This window comes from Henckelia pumila, chromosome 2, assembly GCF_033568475.1.
Source record: "Henckelia pumila isolate YLH828 chromosome 2, ASM3356847v2, whole genome shotgun sequence".
Lineage (NCBI taxonomy): Eukaryota > Viridiplantae > Streptophyta > Magnoliopsida > Lamiales > Gesneriaceae > Henckelia > Henckelia pumila.
This window is the reverse complement of record NC_133121.1, coordinates 144,448,909-144,471,927: the sequence shown is the minus strand read 5'-3', so window position 1 is coordinate 144,471,927 and position 23,019 is coordinate 144,448,909. Positions and strand designations below refer to the sequence as shown.

General features: G+C 32.5%; 2 protein-coding genes across 3 annotated transcripts; one reads left to right on the top strand and one right to left on the bottom strand.

The window, feature by feature from the left end:
* The first annotated feature begins 4,119 nt into the window (after positions 1-4,119).
* LOC140883345 (transcription factor PIF1-like) lies at positions 4,120-7,503 on the top strand. 2 transcript variants are annotated; one of them, XM_073289780.1, is made up of 9 exons: positions 4,120-4,158; positions 4,336-4,440; positions 4,529-5,294; positions 5,814-5,924; positions 6,150-6,215; positions 6,335-6,400; positions 6,484-6,870; positions 7,161-7,227; positions 7,311-7,503. In XM_073289780.1, the coding sequence occupies exons 2-9, from the start codon at positions 4,355-4,357 to the stop codon at positions 7,313-7,315; spliced, it is 1,554 nt and encodes a 517-aa protein (XP_073145881.1). In that variant the 5' UTR covers positions 4,120-4,158; positions 4,336-4,354; the 3' UTR covers positions 7,316-7,503. The 2 variants fall into 2 exon arrangements, with proteins under 2 accessions (XP_073145881.1, XP_073145880.1); XM_073289779.1 differs by having other exon boundaries at positions 4,154-4,440.
* Positions 7,504-20,849: 13,346 nt separating this feature from the next.
* LOC140884896 (uncharacterized) lies at positions 20,850-21,562 on the bottom strand. Its single transcript, XM_073291780.1, has one exon. It carries the CDS (start codon positions 21,470-21,472, stop codon positions 21,092-21,094), a length of 381 nt encoding a protein of 126 aa, XP_073147881.1. The 5' UTR covers positions 21,473-21,562; the 3' UTR covers positions 20,850-21,091.
* Between the last annotated feature and the right edge of the window lie 1,457 nt (positions 21,563-23,019).

Genomic DNA, 23,019 nt, shown 5'->3' with positions numbered 1-23,019 from the left:
AATGGTTACTATTTTCAACAAGATTTCCCCTTTATTGATACTTTAAAGAGCTTACATAAGTGCTCAGGGGTATGTGACCAATGTCTTGGAATGCCATATTTTTAACAAACACTCTCATTTCTTTTTGAGTGATTTTTATTTTTACTCATATTTTCATGCTGCCTTTTTGGGTGGTTCGTGAAGTTCTTTTGAGATTAGTTATTGAAGTAACTATCTCGATTATTTTCATATCCACGGCCGTAACCACGACCGCGATCATTTCTACGTCCACGTTCATGACCACATCCTTGACCTCGACCAAAATCTAGTTTATGCCTTTGATTTTGGTTTTCATTTTTACTTACGACATTTGCTTCTGGAAATGCCATAGATACATTGGGTCGGGATTGCTGATTTTTCATTAACAATTCTTTGTTCTTTTCTAGTGATATCGAGAGCAACGAATTTAAGCTTTGCCAAATTTGACATGGTGGTACTCGAAAAATAACAATACATTTTATAAGTTAATTTTCATTAATATGACAATACAAAATAATGGATAAACGACGAGTATAAGTATGTTTAAAAATAGATGAAAAGTGTGTTGTGGATAATCGCCGGTAAGTACCAGACTCGTGAGCATGATGATCATAATCGTTATGAAAAATAGCCTTAGAAATGCATCATCTTCATCTTCGAAAAAAACTGAGGAGAAAATATTTTGAGAGAAAAAGTGAATTTTGGTGTTATTAAAAATGAGTTTGAGTGAACATATTTATTGGCAAAAAAACTAGTCGTTTTGTTACCGTTGGGGGTAAGGAAAAAATCGAGTATGTGTTGAATAAAAATTCATGATAATCATGTGATGCATATAATGATAATCATAATTAAATAATTATGTATATCATATCACATTATTATAAGTTCGGTATCATAGACATCCTTTTATATAATAATATGAGATTATACGAATATGATTAGTATATAATACACAATAATATATATCATATCACATTATTATAAGATCAGTGTCATATACAACCTTTTATATAATAACATAAAATTATATATTAATACAGTTAGTATATATACATATATATCATATCACGTTATTATAAGGTTAGTGTCATAGACAGCCTTTAATATAATAACATAAAATTATATATTAATATAGTTAGTATATATATATAATAAATATATATCATATCACGTTATTATAAGGTCAGTTTCATAGACATCCTTTTATATAATAACATGAAATTATACATAATAAATATATATCATATCACGTTATTATAAGGTCAGTGTCATAGACAGCCTTTTATATAATAACATAAAATTTTATATTAATATATACACAATAAAAATATATAAACAGTAAAATAAAAATTCTTACTTGTTGAATATTTTTGACTTCTTCTTGTATTTTGGAGCGTCGGAAATTATAGAGAACCTTCGAGCGATCGTGCTGATAACGTGTTGTGAAAAAGTAAAAATTTATGGTAAAAAGTAGAAACTCCAAAACTCAAAATATATCAAACTCTACACTTTATAATATTTTTCTCTCAACTCAATTGTATTTTTCATCACAAATGAAGACCTATTTATAGATCCAAATTTGAGATTAGTCAAAAAATTAATATATCATCATCTACATCATCACACATTAATTTTTAACATTTTACAACTCAATATTCAACATTCAATATTCAACAATAATAAAATAATATATTTTCAACAATTAACTTATTAATTTAATCCAGGAGATTTTCAGTTTCTTTTTCAAATGACATGAGGGGCTTGGGTGCAATTTCCATTTTTAACATAAGCTTTCAAAAATTAGTTTGGGGGTTTATCCAAAGCGCGGTAGCAACTGCGGGTTCCCACGACAAAAAAAAAATAAATAAAATGGCTCCGCTATTGTATAGGTAAATTCAACTATTTTAATCCACTTAACTTTTACACACACACAAATATATATATTCATTTAATGTTGTTGGGATATTTGATACATAAGAAATATTTGTCTTTCTACATTATTTTTTGGGTTATGTCATTACTCCGATTGAAAAAACTACAATAAAAATTATAAATTTATAAATTAAGAGCTAGATTAGATACAAAAACTGAAAATTTTAACCAAAAAAGCGCTTAAATAAGTTGAATTTTTTTAAATATTTTTATTTTTAAAAAAAACATAATCATGTTGGATAAAATTGTTGAAAAATGATTTTATTTAAATTTTTAAATAGAACTAGAAGCTTAAACTCAATTAAAGTCAGAAATTCTGACTTCTAAAAAAGCACAAACACTTTTTTTTAAAAAAAAAAAAAAAAAGAAGCGCTTTTAGCCTATTGGTTTCTCCAACGTTCAAACGAATTCTAAGACTGTAAATTGATCGACAACAATATCAGCTCGTGATCTAGCCAGTAGCTATGCTACATTTAGCGAGTGATATGAATTTTGTCTATGTTGCATCATTCGGGCAGTGCCCGAATAAGTATCTGACGACTCATATTTTCTGCACTTGAGATGTTGAATTTTGTCTATGTTGCATCATTCGGGCAGTGCCCGAATAAGGATCCAACGGCTCATATTTAATACATTTGAGATGTTCACATCTCAAGTGCATAAAAATATGAGTCGTCAAATACAACAAATGGACAGTGTCCATGTGCTAGCATAAACTTTCACCGTCATATGTCGCAAAAAAAGATTTATAGATGAATGCTACAGTATACATGCAGCTTGCTAAATGAATATTTATGTTACTCGCGAAAACCCAAATCCATGTTGACTATATGTTGCTTTTATTAATAAAAAAAAATGTTGTAAGTTGGAACACATCAATTGTTTAGCACTTGTAAATAAATCTGTAAGTGGAGACAGTTAATATAGTTAATTACTGTCGTTTTCATGTAAAACAAGAAAACATGCATAATCACACGTTGACACATACTTAATTGAAACATGTATTAATTTAAGGGTTGATTAACTAAACATAAGTAGATTCTGTCCTAAAAAAAGGGATTCTTAATTAATCTTTTAGATTCACCCACCATACACGTGCCTGTCTTGGGTGACATGAATGCATAAAATTATTAATAATATCGTGCCAGTTCAAAGTTTTTGTCATCACGTTTATATTCCTAATTAAATAATGGACGCTAGCTTATCCTCATATCGTTGATTGTCTCTCTTTTACGGAACAAAATATTTCTCCAGAAAATTATGGAATATATCCCCACAAAATCGATCAGATCAAAATACCCAAACCTATGAGTCATAAGTAATGTATGTATATATAAATATATATTTTTTATAAATTTTTTATATGTACACTACGTGAAAATTCATATGGGACTTGAAGTACTTTTTTTTTAAATCATCGTGGTATAAATTTTTTTAATATATAAAATACCACCTTCAAATTACAAAAATAATTTATCTGCATTTTATTAAAAATACCCTAAAAACTTTTGTTTGATATATAAACTAAGAGTTTCATGAAAAACTTAGTCACAAAGACGCCGCGTGATTAAATAATAAATAACAGAACATTGAAATAATTGCTTTTGCTCTCTAATATATTTTCGGCATATATAAAAAGAAAAATTGAAGCCCCTCCCATAAATTTCTTTATTTTTATAAAAATATATAAAAAATAAAAAATATATAGAATAAAATAATTATAGTATAACTATAATATTAACTCCATATATAATCTAATATATAAAAAATTATAACTTGCATACATATTGCATGACAAAGGATACTAATGCTTTTAAATGCTAATTGTGTACCATGAATGTGTATGTCTATCCAACACGTTCTTATCTACATATCTATATTCATAAAATGAGTCTATTCTCGTCTATATATGTATACACGATATTTTTTATATATCACACAAGAGAACAATATCATAAAATTAACTCCTAAACAGTCTCATCGAAAATTTCGTGTATACATGTATAAACGAGAAAGGATGGTTGGGGGTAGGATGGAATATTTTAAATGCAAGATTTAAAAAAAAAAAAGGGGTACTGAGCAAACAGTCCCAAATATGGAACTCACATTCTTATCTCAAACTTTCCTCTTATATATGTAAAATGTAACTAAGTCCCAACCCCACGCCAACAAAAACTAACACAAATAATTGCATCCAACAGGCAAATGGTAACACCACACCACAAGATTGTTTCCTTTTTTTTTTTTTTTTTTTTCTTTTCGCGCACCTTGTTTTCTGTGTGCTTCATACTTGATGATATATAATTGTATATATATATGAATACATACATACTCCATATCAATCAATTGTCCTATTAATAATATAATGCATGGTTTCTTGCCCAGTTTTTACAAAGATAGAAATATGAATCACCACGTTACGGGTTTCCAGCAGCTACAAGAAGACCACTGTTCCATTCCGGATTCTTCAAGACCCAAAAGACTGCCAACGTAATTAATTAAGCTCATCAATTTGATTCGATCTTGTTTTGTTTGTTGTTTGCTTTGGTCGATCTAATTTGACGATTGATGATTGCAGCGGTGACGAGGATATCATGGAGCTGCTGTGGCGGAATGGCCAACTTGTGGTGCAAAGATCCACCAAGAAATTCGGAGGCGGCGGAGAGGTCGAGGTCCCGGCGGAGCAATTGACGGTCAAGGGAATACGCTCAACTGCGGAGGAGCAACATTTGTTTATGCACGAGGATGAAATGGCGTCTTGGCTTCAGTACCCAATCGATGATTCCTCCTTTGATCGGGATTTGTACTCAGATCTAATGTACTCTGCTCCTCTTCCTACTACTCCTCCTCCTCCGCCTCCGCCTCCGCCTCCGCCGCCGCCGCCATTGCAGGCTCCTGTCATAGCCATTGCTCCACCTCGTCCACTCCCAGCTCAGAAGCCGGAATTCTCCCCGCGCTTCCAGAATTTCGTCCATTTCTCGAGGATTCCGTGCAGGCAGAGTGTCGAGCCAATTTCGAAACCGTTTGCGACAGCAGCGAGGGAATCGACGGTGGTGGAGTCAAACGAGACGCCCGCTGTAGGGCGAGAATCTAGGGCTTCTTTGCTGGATTTCAGGACACAGATGAACACGGAAGGTGGTACGGCGGCGGTCGATGCCCGTGCGACGGGCGCCGGGAAATTGGCGGCCGGTACTTGTGAGTTCACTGTGTCGTCGTCTCCCGGTGGTTCCGGATCCAGTTTCAGCGCCAGCGGGAAGCCGCATCTCCAGACCAGGAAGCCGACGCCCGCGGAGGAGCGGAAGCGGAAAAGCCGAGAAGCCGACGAAAACGAGTGCCGGAGTGAGGTCAGCAATTCATTAATGGCGGATTTGTTTTTTAATTCTACCAATTTAAAACTAGGGTCTCACGCTGTCAAAAAAAAAAAAAAAAACAAAAAAAACTAGGGTCTCACTAACGTGCACCGGAGGAGTTGTGCGCCGCTGATCTTAAGCCGACTGTTACATTAAGTGCATGTTAGCATTCATGGCCATCCCATGATCGCCCACGTGGCATACGTGGTCTATGTTTTGCCACGTGGATAGGCTACAGCCACCAATTATTTCAATCAGATTATTATTGGCCCACACTTCGAAAACTGGAGAAATAATTATGTTACGAAAAATATTGGTGAATATTTATCGACTTACGAGATGCATCTATGGACATATATATAAAATATAATATAATGTAACATATATGATTAATTATTAATACACTTAATTTATATTTGTGAATGTTTCATTATATTAAAAGAATAAAAATAACGGCAGCTTAATTATATTATTATACATAATGGTATTGATTTGCATGAGTGAATGTTGTAGGAGAATGAAGATTATGAATTAGGAAGTGACACCAACAGGCAAGAGCGTGTGTTCGCTGCATCTTCCTCGAAGAGATCTCGTGCCGCTGAAGTACACAATCTTTCTGAAAGGGTTTGTATAATTCATATCTGAAAAGTGATATATGTATTACATGCATAGTTATACATACACATGTTTATTCGAGATAATTTTATAATTTGAAAGATAATTGTAACCGTGTATACACATATTTATTCAATTTGAAATATAATTGTAACCGGGTATATACATATGTTATATGTATTATCTCTTAATAGGTTCTCAGTTATGTCTAATGCAAATGGTAAATGAATGCAGAGGCGTCGAGACAGGATTAACGAAAAGATGAAGGCTTTGCAGCAACTTATACCTCGCTGCAACAAGGTATTAGCTACTATAACATACCATTAATCTTGTTTGTTGCTGGTTAGTTTGATGTTTGCGTTACATATATATATTTGAGAATTCATCCTTAAAATCTTAAGCTACTTGCTGATATTCAGACGGACAAGGCTTCGATGTTGGATGAGGCGATTGAGTACTTGAAATCACTGCAACTCCAAGTTCAGGTACATCTGCCATTTCTTCTTCTCTCGTTGATCTTTGCACGTATATATATGTATACGACTTATATTTATATATAATCTTGCAGATGATGTCATCCATGGGATGTGGCATGGTTCCTGTAATGTACCCTGGCATGCAACGATTTATGCCGGGGATGGGAATGGGGATGGATATGGCCATGAGCCGGCCGATGCTGCCGTTTCCATCTATGCAGCTTCCAGGTTCAGGGCTGCCGAATCAGGCGACACCAGCAGCACATATGGGTCCTGGATTTCACCTTCCAGCATTTCATCTGCCACCAGTGCTTCCTTTACCTGATTCATCAAGAATTCAGGCAGTCTCTAGCCTGGCTGATACTATGCTAAACTCACTCGTTTCCCTGGATCCTAATCAGCCAAGAATGCCCAACTTTGTGTATCCGTACCAACAGTTTCCTGGTCTCCAACAGGTTGCGCAGTTGCCGTTACCACAGGTAAATTTAATCCTCAAACAATCGAGTTATCCGAAAGATCGGTGTGAAACAGCCTGTCAAACTTGTTTAATTCATTTTTGTTGACAATCATCATTATAATGTTACCCACCAATGTCACTTAGCTTGCTAACAAGCATATGATCATATATACCAGCTGCCCTAACATTATACTTGGATATGGAGTCAAATGTGAATAAGAACCCAGCCTCATGCGAAAATTTCTAAAGATAAATCTACTTTCCATGCACCTTCATATTTACTTTAATCGTCTAAGTTTTCGACGCATGCAGAATCAGGCAGCGGCACTGCCTAGCACTACCAAAGAAACAGGCAACATGGGAAATCAACGATCAGCTGGTAGGAACCAAATGTTATTCTAGATCTCTCAACTTTGAAGTATAGTTGGTTTTTATCATCAAATGATCTTGTGCATTTTGCAGGTTGATTTTTCTGAGAGATCAGCTACAAACCTAACTTCTGTAAATTATACTAGAGAGTAGATCAAAGCCAAGTGCAGCTGAGACACCCGGTAGCTGAAGCTAAAGCTTTATATGTTAATTCAACATGTTTCTTTGAGAGAAAAATGAAATAAATTGATCGATCCCAGCTGATCAGTGCGCCATATGTTTTCTATTGTCATCCAACGCTTTACTAATAATTTTACAGCAGGACATTATGGAATCTGGAAAAAATAAAATAAAATCGCGCTTATCATACCATTAACCCTTCATATCGTGGTTCTCGTATTTCCTTTAGCTACCCTTTGCAATGAATAATAAGATTATCATTGATAAATAGAGAAAGGTAACTTAGGTAGTGTTTGAAAGTTTTTAGGAAGCAATTCTCATTTTTTCGTGGTTCTTGTATTTTCTTTAGCTATCGTTTGCAGTGAAGAATAAGATAATCATTGATATATATATAGAGAAAGGTGACTAATGCAATGTTTGAGAGAGTTTTTGAGAAGCATTTTTTAGTTTTTTCTTCACAAATTTTGAAATTTTATAAGCTCTCCCAAACGATACTTTAATGTGATTCAAAGCATAAAAAAATATAATAAATAAGATTGTGTTTGTTTTGGTCTAGAAAATCGGATTATAATGTCTTATTTGAATGAAACGCGTTAAATATCTTTAACTATAAAAATACATAATTATTTTGTTTATTCGGGCAATCATAAAAAGATGAAGGAAAATGAATATAAATATAAATTACTCAGAAGTGTACCAAGAAAAGATTCACACGGAAAACTATAATCAATACAAGCTCGTATCTAATGGACAGAAAAATTTACGGCCCAAAAATTAGATTATCAAATATAAATTATAATATATATCAATGAAGCACTTCTCATAAACTTCAAACACCTTACTATTTTCCCAAGTAGATATACATGCATGAGAAAATAAACTTCAAACACCTTACTATATATTGTCCAAAGTTTATCAAAGTAGATAAACTCCAAACACCATACGATTTTCCAAAGTGTATCTTATCTTGTTTTCGTGAAACAAAATTATTGTTGTACATACCTGATAACCATCAATCATGAGTATAGTACAATAATTTTGGAACACGTTAAGAAAACTACTAGAAATAGTAGTCAAACAGTTACAAAAAAGTAACTTTTTTAAAACCATTAATTTGTCTCATTTTATGTTTTGATCCACAAAATATTCACAATTTGACGCACTAACTTTGATTTTTTGGTATTTTTTAGTCTTATTGTGGAAATGCTATTATAACACAATAAATACTAATGTAATACCGAAAAATAACGATGTAGACTAATTACTATCATGAATTGCTAACGTTTAATCAAAAGTTGTTGTATCATGTACACGAAAATATTCGAAAATTAAAGAAGGTGCACAAAACCAGAATTTGAATGTTTAGTGGAACAAAATACAAAATAGATAAAAGAAGTTATTTTCTCATTACACACCTCTAGATTTTTAAAAATCATCCAATTGAGAGGATGTTTGACAGAGTTTATAAGCTGTAAAAATTAACTTATAAGCTGTAAAATTTTGTTTGGTAAATTTTTTTAAAACCAACTTATATATAAGCTGTAAAAATAAATTGTTTAACATATTTTAAGTTGTTTTTAAAAAGTAAAGCAACCCCAATTTTTTTTTTTCATTTTTTTTGATATTTCAATTCATCAAAATTTCCCACTTATTTTTTTTAAAATCTCCAATGTAACCTCCATGTTTAATTTCTAGTGATGTTTATATAGGAAAAACTGTAATTTTGGTCATATATGTTTGTTACTTTGCGATTTAAGTCTTCTATATTTTCAAATTTCAGTTTTAGTCCTGTATGTTCCGATTTTTGGCAATTTCAGTCATTTTGCTTCGAAAATGCTTACGTGATACTATACACATCAGCTTCACATCAGCACTGAAATGGTGTCACATCAGTGCCAAATCGAAAAAAGGACTAAATTGCCAAAATAATAAAGATGACGGACTAAAACTGAAATCTGAAAATATAGATGGCCAAAATTGCAAAGTGACAAACATACAAGACCAAAAAAAATTTCCCATGTTTATATTGTAAATTCTTCAATTCATTAGTCTAATTATTATCTATCCCCTTTCTCAAGTGATGAACCGATATTAATCATATAATATAAACCAAAATATTCCTATTAACAACTTAATATTAAATAAATATTGAACACCACAAAATTCTTCAATCCTTCCGGCATTATAATCACCATTCACCGACGATGTGTTTCCAGCGTCGTGTTTATAATTTTCTCTCCCAAGTGATAGGTTTAAACATACAAATCAATCAACCTATGTTCAGTAGAGTCGATAGTAATAAATTAGAAAAACACAAATAAATCAAACAAAAAATTCTAATAAAAATATCTAAAGATCCTAAACACGGTTTTCGGTGTCACTAGTCAGCTCTCTAGATGAGAGAATTAGTTCACGAGGAAATCGAAAAGATAATAAAACATATCCTCAAACAATTCATCTCAATAAAAATCTCAGAGAAGAATTAGAACACAATTAAAGGATGCGTTTTCTGTCCCCGGATCGATGCAATCTCGGTCTTTTTACAATTCTTCAACTTTTGGTGTTCTTTTTTTTCTCTCTCCCCTTTGTAGCCGTTGTTCTTCTCCTAAAATGGGCTAAAAATTCCTCTTAAAACAAGAGTTCAACATTCCAAAAATACTCATCTCCCTAAGGTGTTGCGACGCTGCAAAAGGCGTAGGTGAACTGTTTACTCGGATTTCGGCCATTCACTGATGCAAGGCAGGTGCAGGGATGCGTGCCTTTGAGCGCGGGGGCGCTCCAAAAGTGGCACTAGTCATTTTTGAAGTGTCGTGTTATCACAAGTGGCGTTCGATAAGTGAATTCCACCGGATATATCTAATGATGCGCTTGGCAGGTGTGATGAGATTAATAATGTAAAGATTATAATATGGATAATAATGTGTTGTATAAGGATATGTTAAATTATATTAACAAAATATACATGTTTTGTTCGTGTGATTATGTCTCGGATAAGACTTATATATTTTTCGAATGTGCCAAATTTACCCCTTGACTGAATCAAATTCACGTTCCATCCTAACTCAACCCATATCCCGAGATACTCTCCTTGTCAAAGAACCCTGCATCTTCGCATCTCTCCCATTTTTACATCTCAAACACAGTGGCTTCACATCAAAAAATATCGTCCGCCCTACTTACCTTCTATCATTTCTTCAGCCGCATTTGGCAAAAGGGAGAAGGGTTGATGCATGTTACGAAATGAATTTCCTTCCCATTTCGCCTTGAAATCAGCGCATCAGTGGGTAAGATCTTGTTACCACATTTTAATTATTGTTCACCCTCTTGGGCGTCACAATTTAGTGGAAAGAATGTGATCTTTCCGTGTGTTTAATAGTTTGCCACACAAATTTTGTTTCACGAATCATCTATTTCTGAGTGTTCTCTTAAAATACGATAAAAAAATAAGGCAGGTGAAGCATAAGTTGGAGCAAGATTTCAAGGTTGGTGGAATTGTTTTGGTTGTCAATGTTACTGTAGAATGGAGGATTGGAATACCTTGTCTGCGAGCCGGACTTATTTCACCCCTTTTCAAACTTCAACAGTGCAAAATCACGGGCTTGATGGTATCTAGAGTTTTACAAAAAACCAGTCAAACGCTTGACTGCAACACCAATCCCACACTAATCCTATTTACCAAACGGGCCATAAGTTTTTTAGATTGTCTAAGTTTTTGTACATGTAACTTTTGGTGTTTGATTGATTTACTTGATATCTGGACATGATCCCGTAGATAAAAGTTTTTTGAACGAATTATGTTAAAATTACTCGTGTTCTTATTTTTTCTTTTTATTTTTTATTTCTTGATTGAACTAATTATAAAATCGTGCTAAAGAAATGAAAACAGGTTCAACATATATATATATAAATAAATATATATATATATATATATATATATATAATTTTGATACCACACACCCTAGTGTGCATGATCCTCGTGAGCGACCACTAATTTTAAAAAAAATAATGAAACACTAGTGGGTTTTAGTGATCGCTCACGAAAATCCTACATACTAAGTTGTGTGATATCAAAACTATATATATATATATATATATATATATGTGTGTGTGTGTGTGTATATATGTATGTATGTATGTATGTATAGACACGCTTAATAGTCCTTAAGGTGGAGTCGGATTTGTCGGGATCAGATTTAAAGCTAAGAAATTGGGAATACATATGAAATTCTTGGTTTTTTAATATTCTTTATTGTGTTGGATTCAAAAAAATATATTTTACATCCATTAATAATGTGGTCTACATTGTTTGGCAGCAAAATATGGAGGAGTAAAGATTTGAAAAAAAAGTGCAATTTCGTGAAGTTGAAACTTGTACCATAATCATTTACGCTAAAACAGTTTCTATGAGATAGTAACTTTATGGACAGTAAATTTTATGATATGGATATCGATATGGGTGATGATATTTACATTTCCAAAACTGATAATCACACTTTAATTTTGACATTTAATGTGGTTTGTTACAAAATTAAACTCTTTTAATTATTTCAGATTTTTACAAAACTAATTTGCCCTTTTTATAAGTATACTTACGTTTCCAAAAAGATTCACTATATATTTATCAGGTTATAGAGTTTCTCAAAATTTTTTTGGTAAAATTAATTTCTTGAAATGATTTTAAATATAATAAATTAATAATTTACTCCGTGATTTTTTTTCCAAAAAATATACTTCGTATTAGTTATAGTTTGCATAAATTAAACCATTTTTTAGCTTAAAAACAATATTTAAAATATTATTTGTCAAATATATTTTTTAAATATTATGTATCGTTGTTTATATTATTTTATAATTAGAGAAAATTCTAAATATAAAGTGAAGTAAATTGCTATTAAATTTTTTAAGTCAAGTTAAATTAATGTTTACGATTGAGAATATTTTTCATTTTGAATATTTTTTTTGGTTTAAGATGCTCCGTTGGTATATTTGTTATGTATCAGTTATATGTTTTGAAAGTTTAATTTAAGATAGTAAAAAATAATATCATTAGTAATATATTTTAACAACTAACAAATGAAAGTATTATTTGTAGATTTGTTGGATTATAAAAAAAAATACAGATAAAACAAGCAATATCAGTGGTTATGAAAATACTAATAAACAATTCAAATTAAGGTTTTTTTATTTTTGTTTAAATTTTTTACATTATTTTAATCAAACCAATTTCATGACATAATAAATCTTTTTCTTCTTATAATTATACCATATCTAATTTGTGGATGTTCTTGCAACTTAGAATATTTAATAATTAAATTAATTTTCGAAAAAGAGTAAATATATAATCTATTTAATTAAATTCAAAATCCTTTCAAGAAATATTTTTGAGAAGGGAAAGTAAGATTCTCTTATAATAATTCCATAAATAAAGTGACCTTATTTTAAAACTCAAATATATAAAGAAAGGACATATTAGTCTTATGAAAATATGGAATCTTTGGATGAAGGTAATTTTGTAAGATAACGCAATAAATGTAAAAAATGGAATGTGATTATAAATTTTTGGAGTATAAATATCATCTCCCTATCGATATATAGTCTGACTAATAAATCTATAAAAAAATATTTATGTAAAAAATATTATTTTTCTTTCCATGTTTGGACTGAGTCAACCCGCTTACTCGAATACCTATTCTTTAATTTAATAAATAAAGGGTTGTTGAAAATATATATAAATATATATTATTATTTATTGTTGAATGTTGAAGGTTGAAAGTTGAAAATTGAGTTGTAAAATATTGAAAATTAGTGTGTGATGATGTAATTAATGATGTATTAATTTTTGACTAATCTCCAATTGAGATCTATAAATAGGTCTCTCCATTTGTGTAGAAAAACACAATTGTGAAGAGAGAAAAATTTTATAAAGTGTAGAATTTGATAAATTTTGAGTTTTTGAGTTTTTACTTTTTACCGTAAATTTTTACTTTTTCACAACACGTTATCAGCACGATCGCTCGAAGGTTCTCTATATTTTCCGACGCTCCAAAATACAAGAAGAAGTCAAAAATATTCAACAAGTAAGAATTTTTATTTTACTGTTTATATATTTTTATTGTGTATATATTAATATATAATATCATGTTATGAAAAAAATAAGTTTTTTTCAAAACTTGTTATAAATCCTGGGAGGATGTTAAGACGACATCCCACACTCCCGGTAAGGGATACGACAAGTATAAAAGCCTCTAAGGTTTTTAAACAATAACGTGATATATATTTATTATGTATATATATTAACTATATTAATATATAATTTCATGTTATTATATAAAAGGTTGTCTATGACACTGACCTTATAATAACGTGATATGATATATATTATTGTGTATTTATATACTAACCATATTTGTATAATCTCATGTTATTATATAAAAGGTTGTCTACGACACCGATCTTATAATAATGTGATATGATATACTATACCTGACTTTATACTAACTATATTGGTATAATTTCACAACATTATATAAAAGGCTGTCTACGACACTGACCTTATAATAATGTGATATGATATACATAATTATTTAATTATGATTATCATTATATGCATTACATGATTATCACGAATTTTTATTCAACACATACTCAATTTTTTCTTTACCCCCAACGGTCACAAACGGTAACAAAACGGCTAGTTTTTGCCCTATAAATATGTTCACTCAAACTCATTTTCAATCACACCAAATTCATTCTTTCTCTCAAAATATTTTATCCTCGGTTTTTTTTTTTCGAAGATGGAGATGATGACATTTATAAGGATATTTTTCATAACGACTATGATCATCATGCTCACGAGTCTTTTACTCACCAGCGATTTTCCAACACATATTTTTTCTCTATTTGTATACGCACTTGTAATTTACGTTCTTCCATTATTTTGTATTGTCATATTTATGGAAATTAACTAATAAAATGCATTGTTATTTTCTAGTACCACCATGTCGAACTTGGCGAAACTCGAATTCATTGCACTTGATATAACCGGAAAGAATTATATGCCATGGACCCTCGATGTAGAAATGCATCTCGAGTCATTGGGTCTTAACGAAACTATCAAAGAAAATAACATATCATCCTCACAAGATAAAGCAAAAGCGATGATATTTTTACGCAGACATCTTGATGAGGGGTTGAAATGTGAATATTTGACCGAAAAAGACCCAATGATTTTGTGGAAAGGGTTAAAAGAACGTTTTGAGCATATACGGGAAGTTATACTTCCGACCGCACGAGATGAATGGAATACTTTAAGATTCCAAGATTTTAAAAAGGTGAGTGATTATAATTCTGCGATGTATCGAATTGTCTCACAGCTGAAATTTTGTGGGCATAATATTACTGAGATGGAAATGCTTGAAAAGACATTTTCCACATTCCACGCATCAAATATAACTCTACAACAGCAATATAGAGTGCGTGGATTTTCAAGATACTCAGAACTCATCGCATGTTTACTCGTGGCGGAAAAGAATAATGAATTGCTCATGAGAAATCATCAGTCCAGACCTACTGGTTCAACGGCATTTCCTGAAGCAAATGTCGTAAGTAAAAATGAAAACCAAAATCAAAGATATAGACAAGATTTTGGTCGAGGTCGTGGACGAGGACGTGGGCGTGGACGTGGGCGTAGAAATGATCGCGGTCGTGGTCGAGGCCGTGGATTTGAAAATAAAAGAGATAGTTATTTCAATAACTCATCTCAAAGGAACGTCACGAACCACCCACAAAAGAGGCAGCATGATAATACGGGTGAAAATGAAAATCATCCAAAAAGAACTGAGAGTGTTTGTTATAGATGTGGCACTCCAGGACATTGGTCAAGAACTTGTCGAGCCCCTGAGCATCTGTGTAAGCTCTATAAAGATTCAATAAAGGGGAAAGAAAAAGAGACCAATTTTACTGAAAACATTGACCATGCAAGTGGTTCAATGAATTTAGATGCTGCCTACTTTTTGAATGATTTCGAAGATATTGATTAAATGTACTGGTGGGAAAAGAATGTAACAATGTAATTTTTATATTGTAAAACATATTATATTTTGCATGTATTGTTTTATTCTGCAATTAAATTGTAACATATTATAATTTGCATGTATCTTTCTTAATTCATTTTATTGCATATTGTTTTTGAAGATCATTATGGAAAATGCTATGATCAAAGATGGAAATAATGCACTGGAAGTTTGCATACCAGATAGTGGTACAACGCACACTATCCTCAGAAATGAAAAATATTTCTTGGAATTAAAACCAACAAAAACAATGGTGAATACAATATCAGGTCCTGTAGACTTGATTGAAGGATGTGGCAAAGCACAATTTTTGTTACCTAATGGTACAAAATTTTTGATAAATAGTGCTTTATATTCACCACGATCACAAAGAAATTTGTTGAGTTTTAATGATATATATTCTCATGGTTATGATACGGAAACAATAACCGAAGGAAATGAGAAATATATGTGTCTTACTACATATAAATCAGGAAAGAAATATGTAGTTGAGAAATTATCAATGCTCCCTACTGGATTGCATTATACACATATAAGTCCAATCGAATCAAATATGGTTATTGGAAATTCTTCAATACTAACAAATTGACATGATCGATTGGGACATCCTGGTTCAATAATGATGCGAAGGATTATAGAAAATACAAGTGGTCATCCACTGAAAGACCAGAAGATCTTTCAGAATAATAAGTTTCAGTGTAAAGCATGTTCTCTGGGGAAACTTATTATAAGACCATCACCAGCTAAAATCCAAAAGGAATCACCCATATTTCTTGAACGTATTCAAGGTGATATTTGTGGGCCAATTCATCCACCATGTGGACCATTTCGATACTTTATGGTATTGATCGATGCCTCTAGCAGATGGTCACATGTATGTTTATTGTCCACTCGGAATGTGGCATTTGCAAAATTGATGGCTCAAATAATAAAATTGCGGAATCAATTTCCCGAATATACGATCAAGAAAATAAGACTTGATAATGCTGGAGAATTTACTTCCCAGACTTTTAACGACTATTGTATGTCGATGGGAATTACTGTTGAACATCCTGTAGCTCATGTTCATACACAAAATGGATTAGCTGAATCATTGATTAAACGTCTGCAGTTGATTGCTAGACCAATGATTATGAGAACGAAACTCCCTATTTCTATATGGGGACATGCAATTTTACATGCTGCTGCATTGATTCGCATCAGGCCAAGTGCATATCATAAACACTCCCCATTGCAGCTTGTATTTGGCAAAGAACCAGATATTTCTCATTTGAGAATTTTTGGATGTATGGTGTATGTGCCTATTGCACCATCTCAAAGAACAAAAATGGGACCTCAAAGAAAGAATGGTATTTATATCGGCTATGATAGTCCATCAATCATTAGATATCTTGAGGCTCAGACAGGCGATGTGTTTACAGCACGGTTTGCTGATTGTCATTTTGATGAAAATAACTTCCCAATGTTAGGGGGAGAAAAGAAACACATCGAAAAAGAAATCACATGGTATGTACCATCATTATTACATTTGGATCCTAGAACTAAACAATGTGATAAAGATGTACAGCAAATTGTGCATTTGCAAAGAATAGCAAATCAAATGCCAGATGCATTTGCAGACACAAAAGGGGTAACAAAATCATATATACCTGCTGTAAATGCCCCTGCTCGAGTTGAAATTCCAAAGAAACAAAATGAAGACATTCATGATGTCATAAAACGCCTGAAGCGTGGAAGGCCAATCGGTTCAAAGGATAAAAATCCTCGGAAAAGAAAATACATAGAGAAAAATGATGATCAGAAAATAGAAAATGGTGTTCCAGAAGAAACACACGATGATGAAAATATTCTGTCAGAACCACAAACTGACGAGAATCATGAAATCTCTATCAATTATATTAATACTGGAAAAATATGGAACCGAAAGAATGTACAAGATATTGATGAGATATTTTCGTACAATGTGGCATGTGACATCGTAAATGAAGATAATGAACCAAAATCTTTTGGTGAATGCAAAACTCGAAAGGATTGGTCAAAATGGAAAGATGTCATCCAGGTTGAATTAAATTCGCTAAATAAACGTAGTGTTTTTGGACCTATAGTCCTTACACCTAAAGGTGTTAAACCTGTTGGGTACAAATGAGTTTTTATTCGAAAGAGAAATGAGAAAAATGAAATAGTGAGATATAAAGCTCGACTTGTTGCACAAGGTTTTTCTCAAAGACCTGGAATTGATTATGAAGAAACATATTCTCCTGTTATGGATGCAATTACGTTTCGGTATTTGATCAGTTTAGCAGTGTCTGAAAACTTGGACATGCGTCTAATGGATGTTGTTACAGCTTATTTATACGGATCACTTGATAGTGATATATACATGAAAATTCCTGAAGGATTTAAGATGCCTGAAGCACAAAGTTCAAAACCCAGAGAATTTTATTCTGTAAAATTGCAAAGATCATTATATGGGTTAAAGCAATCTGGCCGAATGTGGTATAATCGGCTAAGTGAGCACTTGATGAAAAAGGGATATGTAAATGATCCAATATGCCCTTGTGTTTTCATCAAGAAAACAACATCCGGATGTGTAATTATTGCTGTATATGTTGATGATTTAAACATCATTGGAACGAATAAAGAAATTCAAGAAGTTATGATGTACTTGAAGGAAGAATTTGAAATGAAAGACCTTGGAAAAACCAAGTATTGTCTTGGTTTACAAATTGAACAAAAAGAATGTGGAATTTTTGTTCACCAGTCTAATTATACAGAGAAGGTCCTTAAACGTTTCAATATGGATCAATCAAATCCTTTAAGTACTCCAATGGTTGTCAGATCATTGAATATAGAAAAGGATCCATTTCGTCCATGTGAAGATGATGAAGTTGTTCTTGGTCCTGAAGTACCATATCTAAGTGCCATTGGTGCCCTTATGTATCTTGCAAATTGCACTAGACCAGACATATCTTTTGCAGTAAATTTATTGGCAAAATTCAGTTCATGTCCAACGAAGAGGCACTGGAACGGAATTAAACATATATTCCGTTATTTACGAGGAACGACGGATTTGGGACTTTTGTATCCAAAAGATACAAATCAGAGAATAATTGGTTATGCTGATGCTGGATACTTATCTGATCCACATAAGGCACGTTCCCAAACCGGATATGTATTTACTCGTGGAGGCACTGCAATCTCTTGGCGATCACAGAAACAAACACTTGTTACAACTTCATCAAATCATGCCGAGATTATTGCACTACATGAAGCAAGCCGTGAATGTGTCTGGCTTAAATCAATGACTCGGCATATCCAAACTTCTTGCGGATTATCAGTGGACAAGAATCCAATCACACTGTATGAAGATAATGCCGCATGTGTTGCCCAAATGAAAGAAGGATACATCAAAAGTGACAGAACTAAACATATTCCTCCTAAATTCTTTGCATACACTCAAGAGCTGGAGAAGAATAAAGATATTGATATCTGTTACATTCAATCAAGTGAGAACTCATCCGATCTCTTCACAAAGGCACTTCCCACGGCGATATTCAGAAAACACATTTATAATATTGGGATGCGCAATCTACGAAATATGTGAAGAATCATTCATGTTGACATCAGGGGGAGTTTACGTGGCTGCACTCTTTTTTCCTTACTATGGTTTTTGTCCCAATGGGTTTTTCCTAGTAAGGTTTTTAACGAGGCAGTATACAACACGTAATGGAGATAGTCATTCTATCATGATCATCATCACAAGGGGGAGTGTTGAAAATATATATAAATATATATTATTATTTATTGTTGAATGTTGAAGGTTGAAAGTTGAAAATTGAGTTGTAAAATATTGAAAATTAGTGTGTGATGATGTAATTAATGATGTATTAATTTTTGACTAATCTCCAATTGAGATCTATAAATAGGTCTCTCCATTTGTGTAGAAAAACACAATTGTGAAGAGAGAAAAATTTTATAAAGTGTAGAATTTGATAAATTTTGAGTTTTTGAGTTTTTACTTTTTACCGTAAATTTTTACTTTTTCACAACAAGGGTTGTATTTTTAAAATTTTTAAAACGAATTGAAGGCTCTACGTACATACAGATTTTATAATTCAGGGGAAGTCGGTCGATATGGGCATATGGCTGATAAACACATGGTAATTAAGATGAAAAATCCCATGCTACAATATTATTAAAAAATGTAACAATATATTTATATCGAACAAATTAAAGAAAAGGATTTGTTTTTTATGGTCCATTAATTTGTCCATTTTTTTGGTTTTGATTCATTAACTTTTCAAATTTTGGTTTCGATATATACATGAAATTTTAATTTTCGGATGTTTTGGTCTAATTGATGACGTGACATCGAAAAATGATGACGTGTCAAGTTGCCACGTAAGAAATTGGACCAAAATAACCGAAAGTTAAAAGTTAGTGTACCAAAACCAAACTTTTAAAAATTAATTAACCAAACCAATAAAATGAACAAGTTAATGGACCAAAAAACTATTTTTTCTCAAAGAAAACACAATTTTATGAAAGCAGAAATTTAGCTACGGATTAGTGTGTTAAATTAATAAATATACTTTGCTGAAATTTATCAAATTCAAACAATTTTCTCGCCAATTTATTTTTTTTTACTTATAAAATTAAGGTACGTTATTATAGATAAAATGATTTTGTTACATGTTTTACAAAAAGTTAAAGCAGATTGTCTTCCGTCGAATTTATTACAGGAATTAATTAGAACAAACAGTATCTTCTTTCTAGTTTCTACAAAGCTATTTTATATTATTAAGCGTCCTTTTTTTTTTTTGTTAAATAATAATTATATATATATATATATTTTTTTTTGATAGTTACTTTTAGTTATTATTTTAATGGAATTGACAAAATTATCCCTCAATTTCTCATTAACAAAGATTATACCAATTTTAGGAAATTTATCGTTCACCTATATATAATTTTATGTTTCCACTCATATTATACTTTCCAGATTCTCATATTTTATATTTATTATATACTTTCGAATTTGTTCATAACAAATAGTCAGAAAAAAATTGATCAACTCTGAGGGATGACAGCGAGCATGGACTACTGAATTAGTTAGTAGTTATTTTTCAATTTCTGAATTATTGTCTCTTGGAACACAGATACTCTCTGCATAAGAGAAATTAAAAAAACAGAATCACATGTTGTGTAGAAACAACGTCATTTCTCATGTAAGTATTATTATTATTATTATTATTATTATTTGCTTTTGAATTTCGTGGCGGTACTCTTTGCTCTAATTTTGGACTAATTTTCAAGTGTGTTATCATTTATCAAACATGAGTTTCCTAGTAAACAAAGTAAAAAAACAGCACACATGACATGAGAAAGAGAAAAACCATCTTATAATAACCAGAACAAAAGATCGATAACCTGCAAGTTGGCAAAGACTTCACAGAACAATTTCAAAGTACATTAAAGGAAAATAATTATAAAAAAAAAGACTCCAAACAAAGACATGCAAAATGTAACAAACATAAATCACACCATATTACACATAAACCTCCTAAAACCCTATGCATTACGTAGCTCACTCGAAGCTAGCTAGCATATATATATATAACTTCAAGGGTTCGGCAGCACGCCGCCAGCACCACCAGCACCGCCGCCAACACCGCCGCCTAAGCCTCCCAAACCGCCTGCTCCGCCGCCCAACCCTCCCAAACCCCCCAGACCCCACACTCCGGCAACGGGGTTACCGTTGGGTCCTGTTCCAATGACGCCTCCGACGCCGTTGAGCCCGCCGTTTTGTCCACCGATTCCGGCCGCGCCACCTAAACCGCCGAACGGTATCCCATTATTTCCGATGCCGCCGTAGCTGCCCACGCCGCTGAAAGAGAGGAAGTTCTTTTGATCAGCCAGACCACTGTCGCTGGGCAAAACCCTAGCCGCCGCCTGCTGAGCCACCACAAGAGCTACAAGAATCACCATACTCCACCTCGCCATTTTCTCTTTTCTTCTCCTTTTCCTCTCTGACTCTCTCTCTCTCTCTCTCTTTCGCTATGCCCAACTCTTGCTTGACACCTGAGATAGGAGTGTGCATATGGTCCCTTTTAAAGACGCTGTCTGAGCTCTGGGTACAGAAAAACAGTTGGGAAGAGTAAATGTATAAAATTTATTTTTAAAATATATATGTTTATATATTATGTTTATATATATATATATAGATTTGTAGAGTACGTTATGAGACGGTGCCACATATATTTAACTTTTAAATGGGTAGACCCGATCTTATATATACAGATTAATATAATATTTTTTCATCAGTCATGTCAAATAAAAGATATGTCGACGATTCGCGATTTCATAAAAAAAATTTGTGTTGATGCTGCGTTGTGTAGCATTAGCATGGGTGATGTGTGAGACCTATTGCTCAGCAGTCAGCAAGTATATTTACTGCAGGTACCCGCTCTTATTTACCTAGGATATAAAATGGTAGATATATTAATTTATTTTTTACATCTAGGTTGGTCAATATATTGAATTCTTAATGCTCAACATTATGTTCGAATATCTCTGTTTAATTACAATTACTCCAACCACATGTATACGTATATATATAATCAAATGCTCGGATGCTTAGAATTTGGAACCTTTTCATTAATTAATAATCCGAGTTAAGAGCTTCAAATTGCAAGCAAGCTTGCTTTTCGATCAGGCGAAATCAAATTAATTAAACCCGGATCTTGTTTTTGTTTTTTGTTCTTCTTGGAATTACACATATGTTCGAGTGACAAGAAGGCCAATTATATACACACATATATATATATATGAAAATTATAAATTTAGTCCCGTATGTTTATCACTTTACTATTTTGGTCCTATACGTTTTCACATTTTAGTTTTAGTCCTGCACGTTCTGATTTTTGGCAATTTCGGACCTTTTTATTAAAAAATGCTTACGTGGCACTGTACACGTCAGCTCCACATCAGCACTGAATTGGTGCCACGTCAGCGCCACGTCGGAAAAAAAACTAAAATTGCCAAAAAAATAAATATAGCGGACTAAAACTGAAATCTTAAAATATAAAGGACTGAAATCGCAAAATGACAAACATACGGGACCAAAAACGCAATTTTCCATATATATATATATATGGTGTTAGAAAATATGTTTGATAGATACTGTCCTCGAAGGTTCTGAGCTGGCCACACTGACCCCATAGTGAATTTTTCTTTAAAAACACAATAAATGAAAACAATTAAATTTTAGATGAAAGAGGGAGTAATTTACAAAATGTGAGTTACCCGGACTATACATTCTCCAATTCAAATCAGCAGTTGTTCTGATAAATCATGAATCCTATATACATATCCCCCTTGTATTGTAGTTGGAAAAGTAGCTTAGATCTTGTAAAATACTTGCACGTAATTAATGTGCGTTAGGAGCAAACAAGTATATATACATATATGGGAAGAAAAATTAACCAATACTGAGTGTAGAACTGGGAAAACCTGCAGTGTTTTGAGGAGTGGCCATGCCTGCCAGCTAC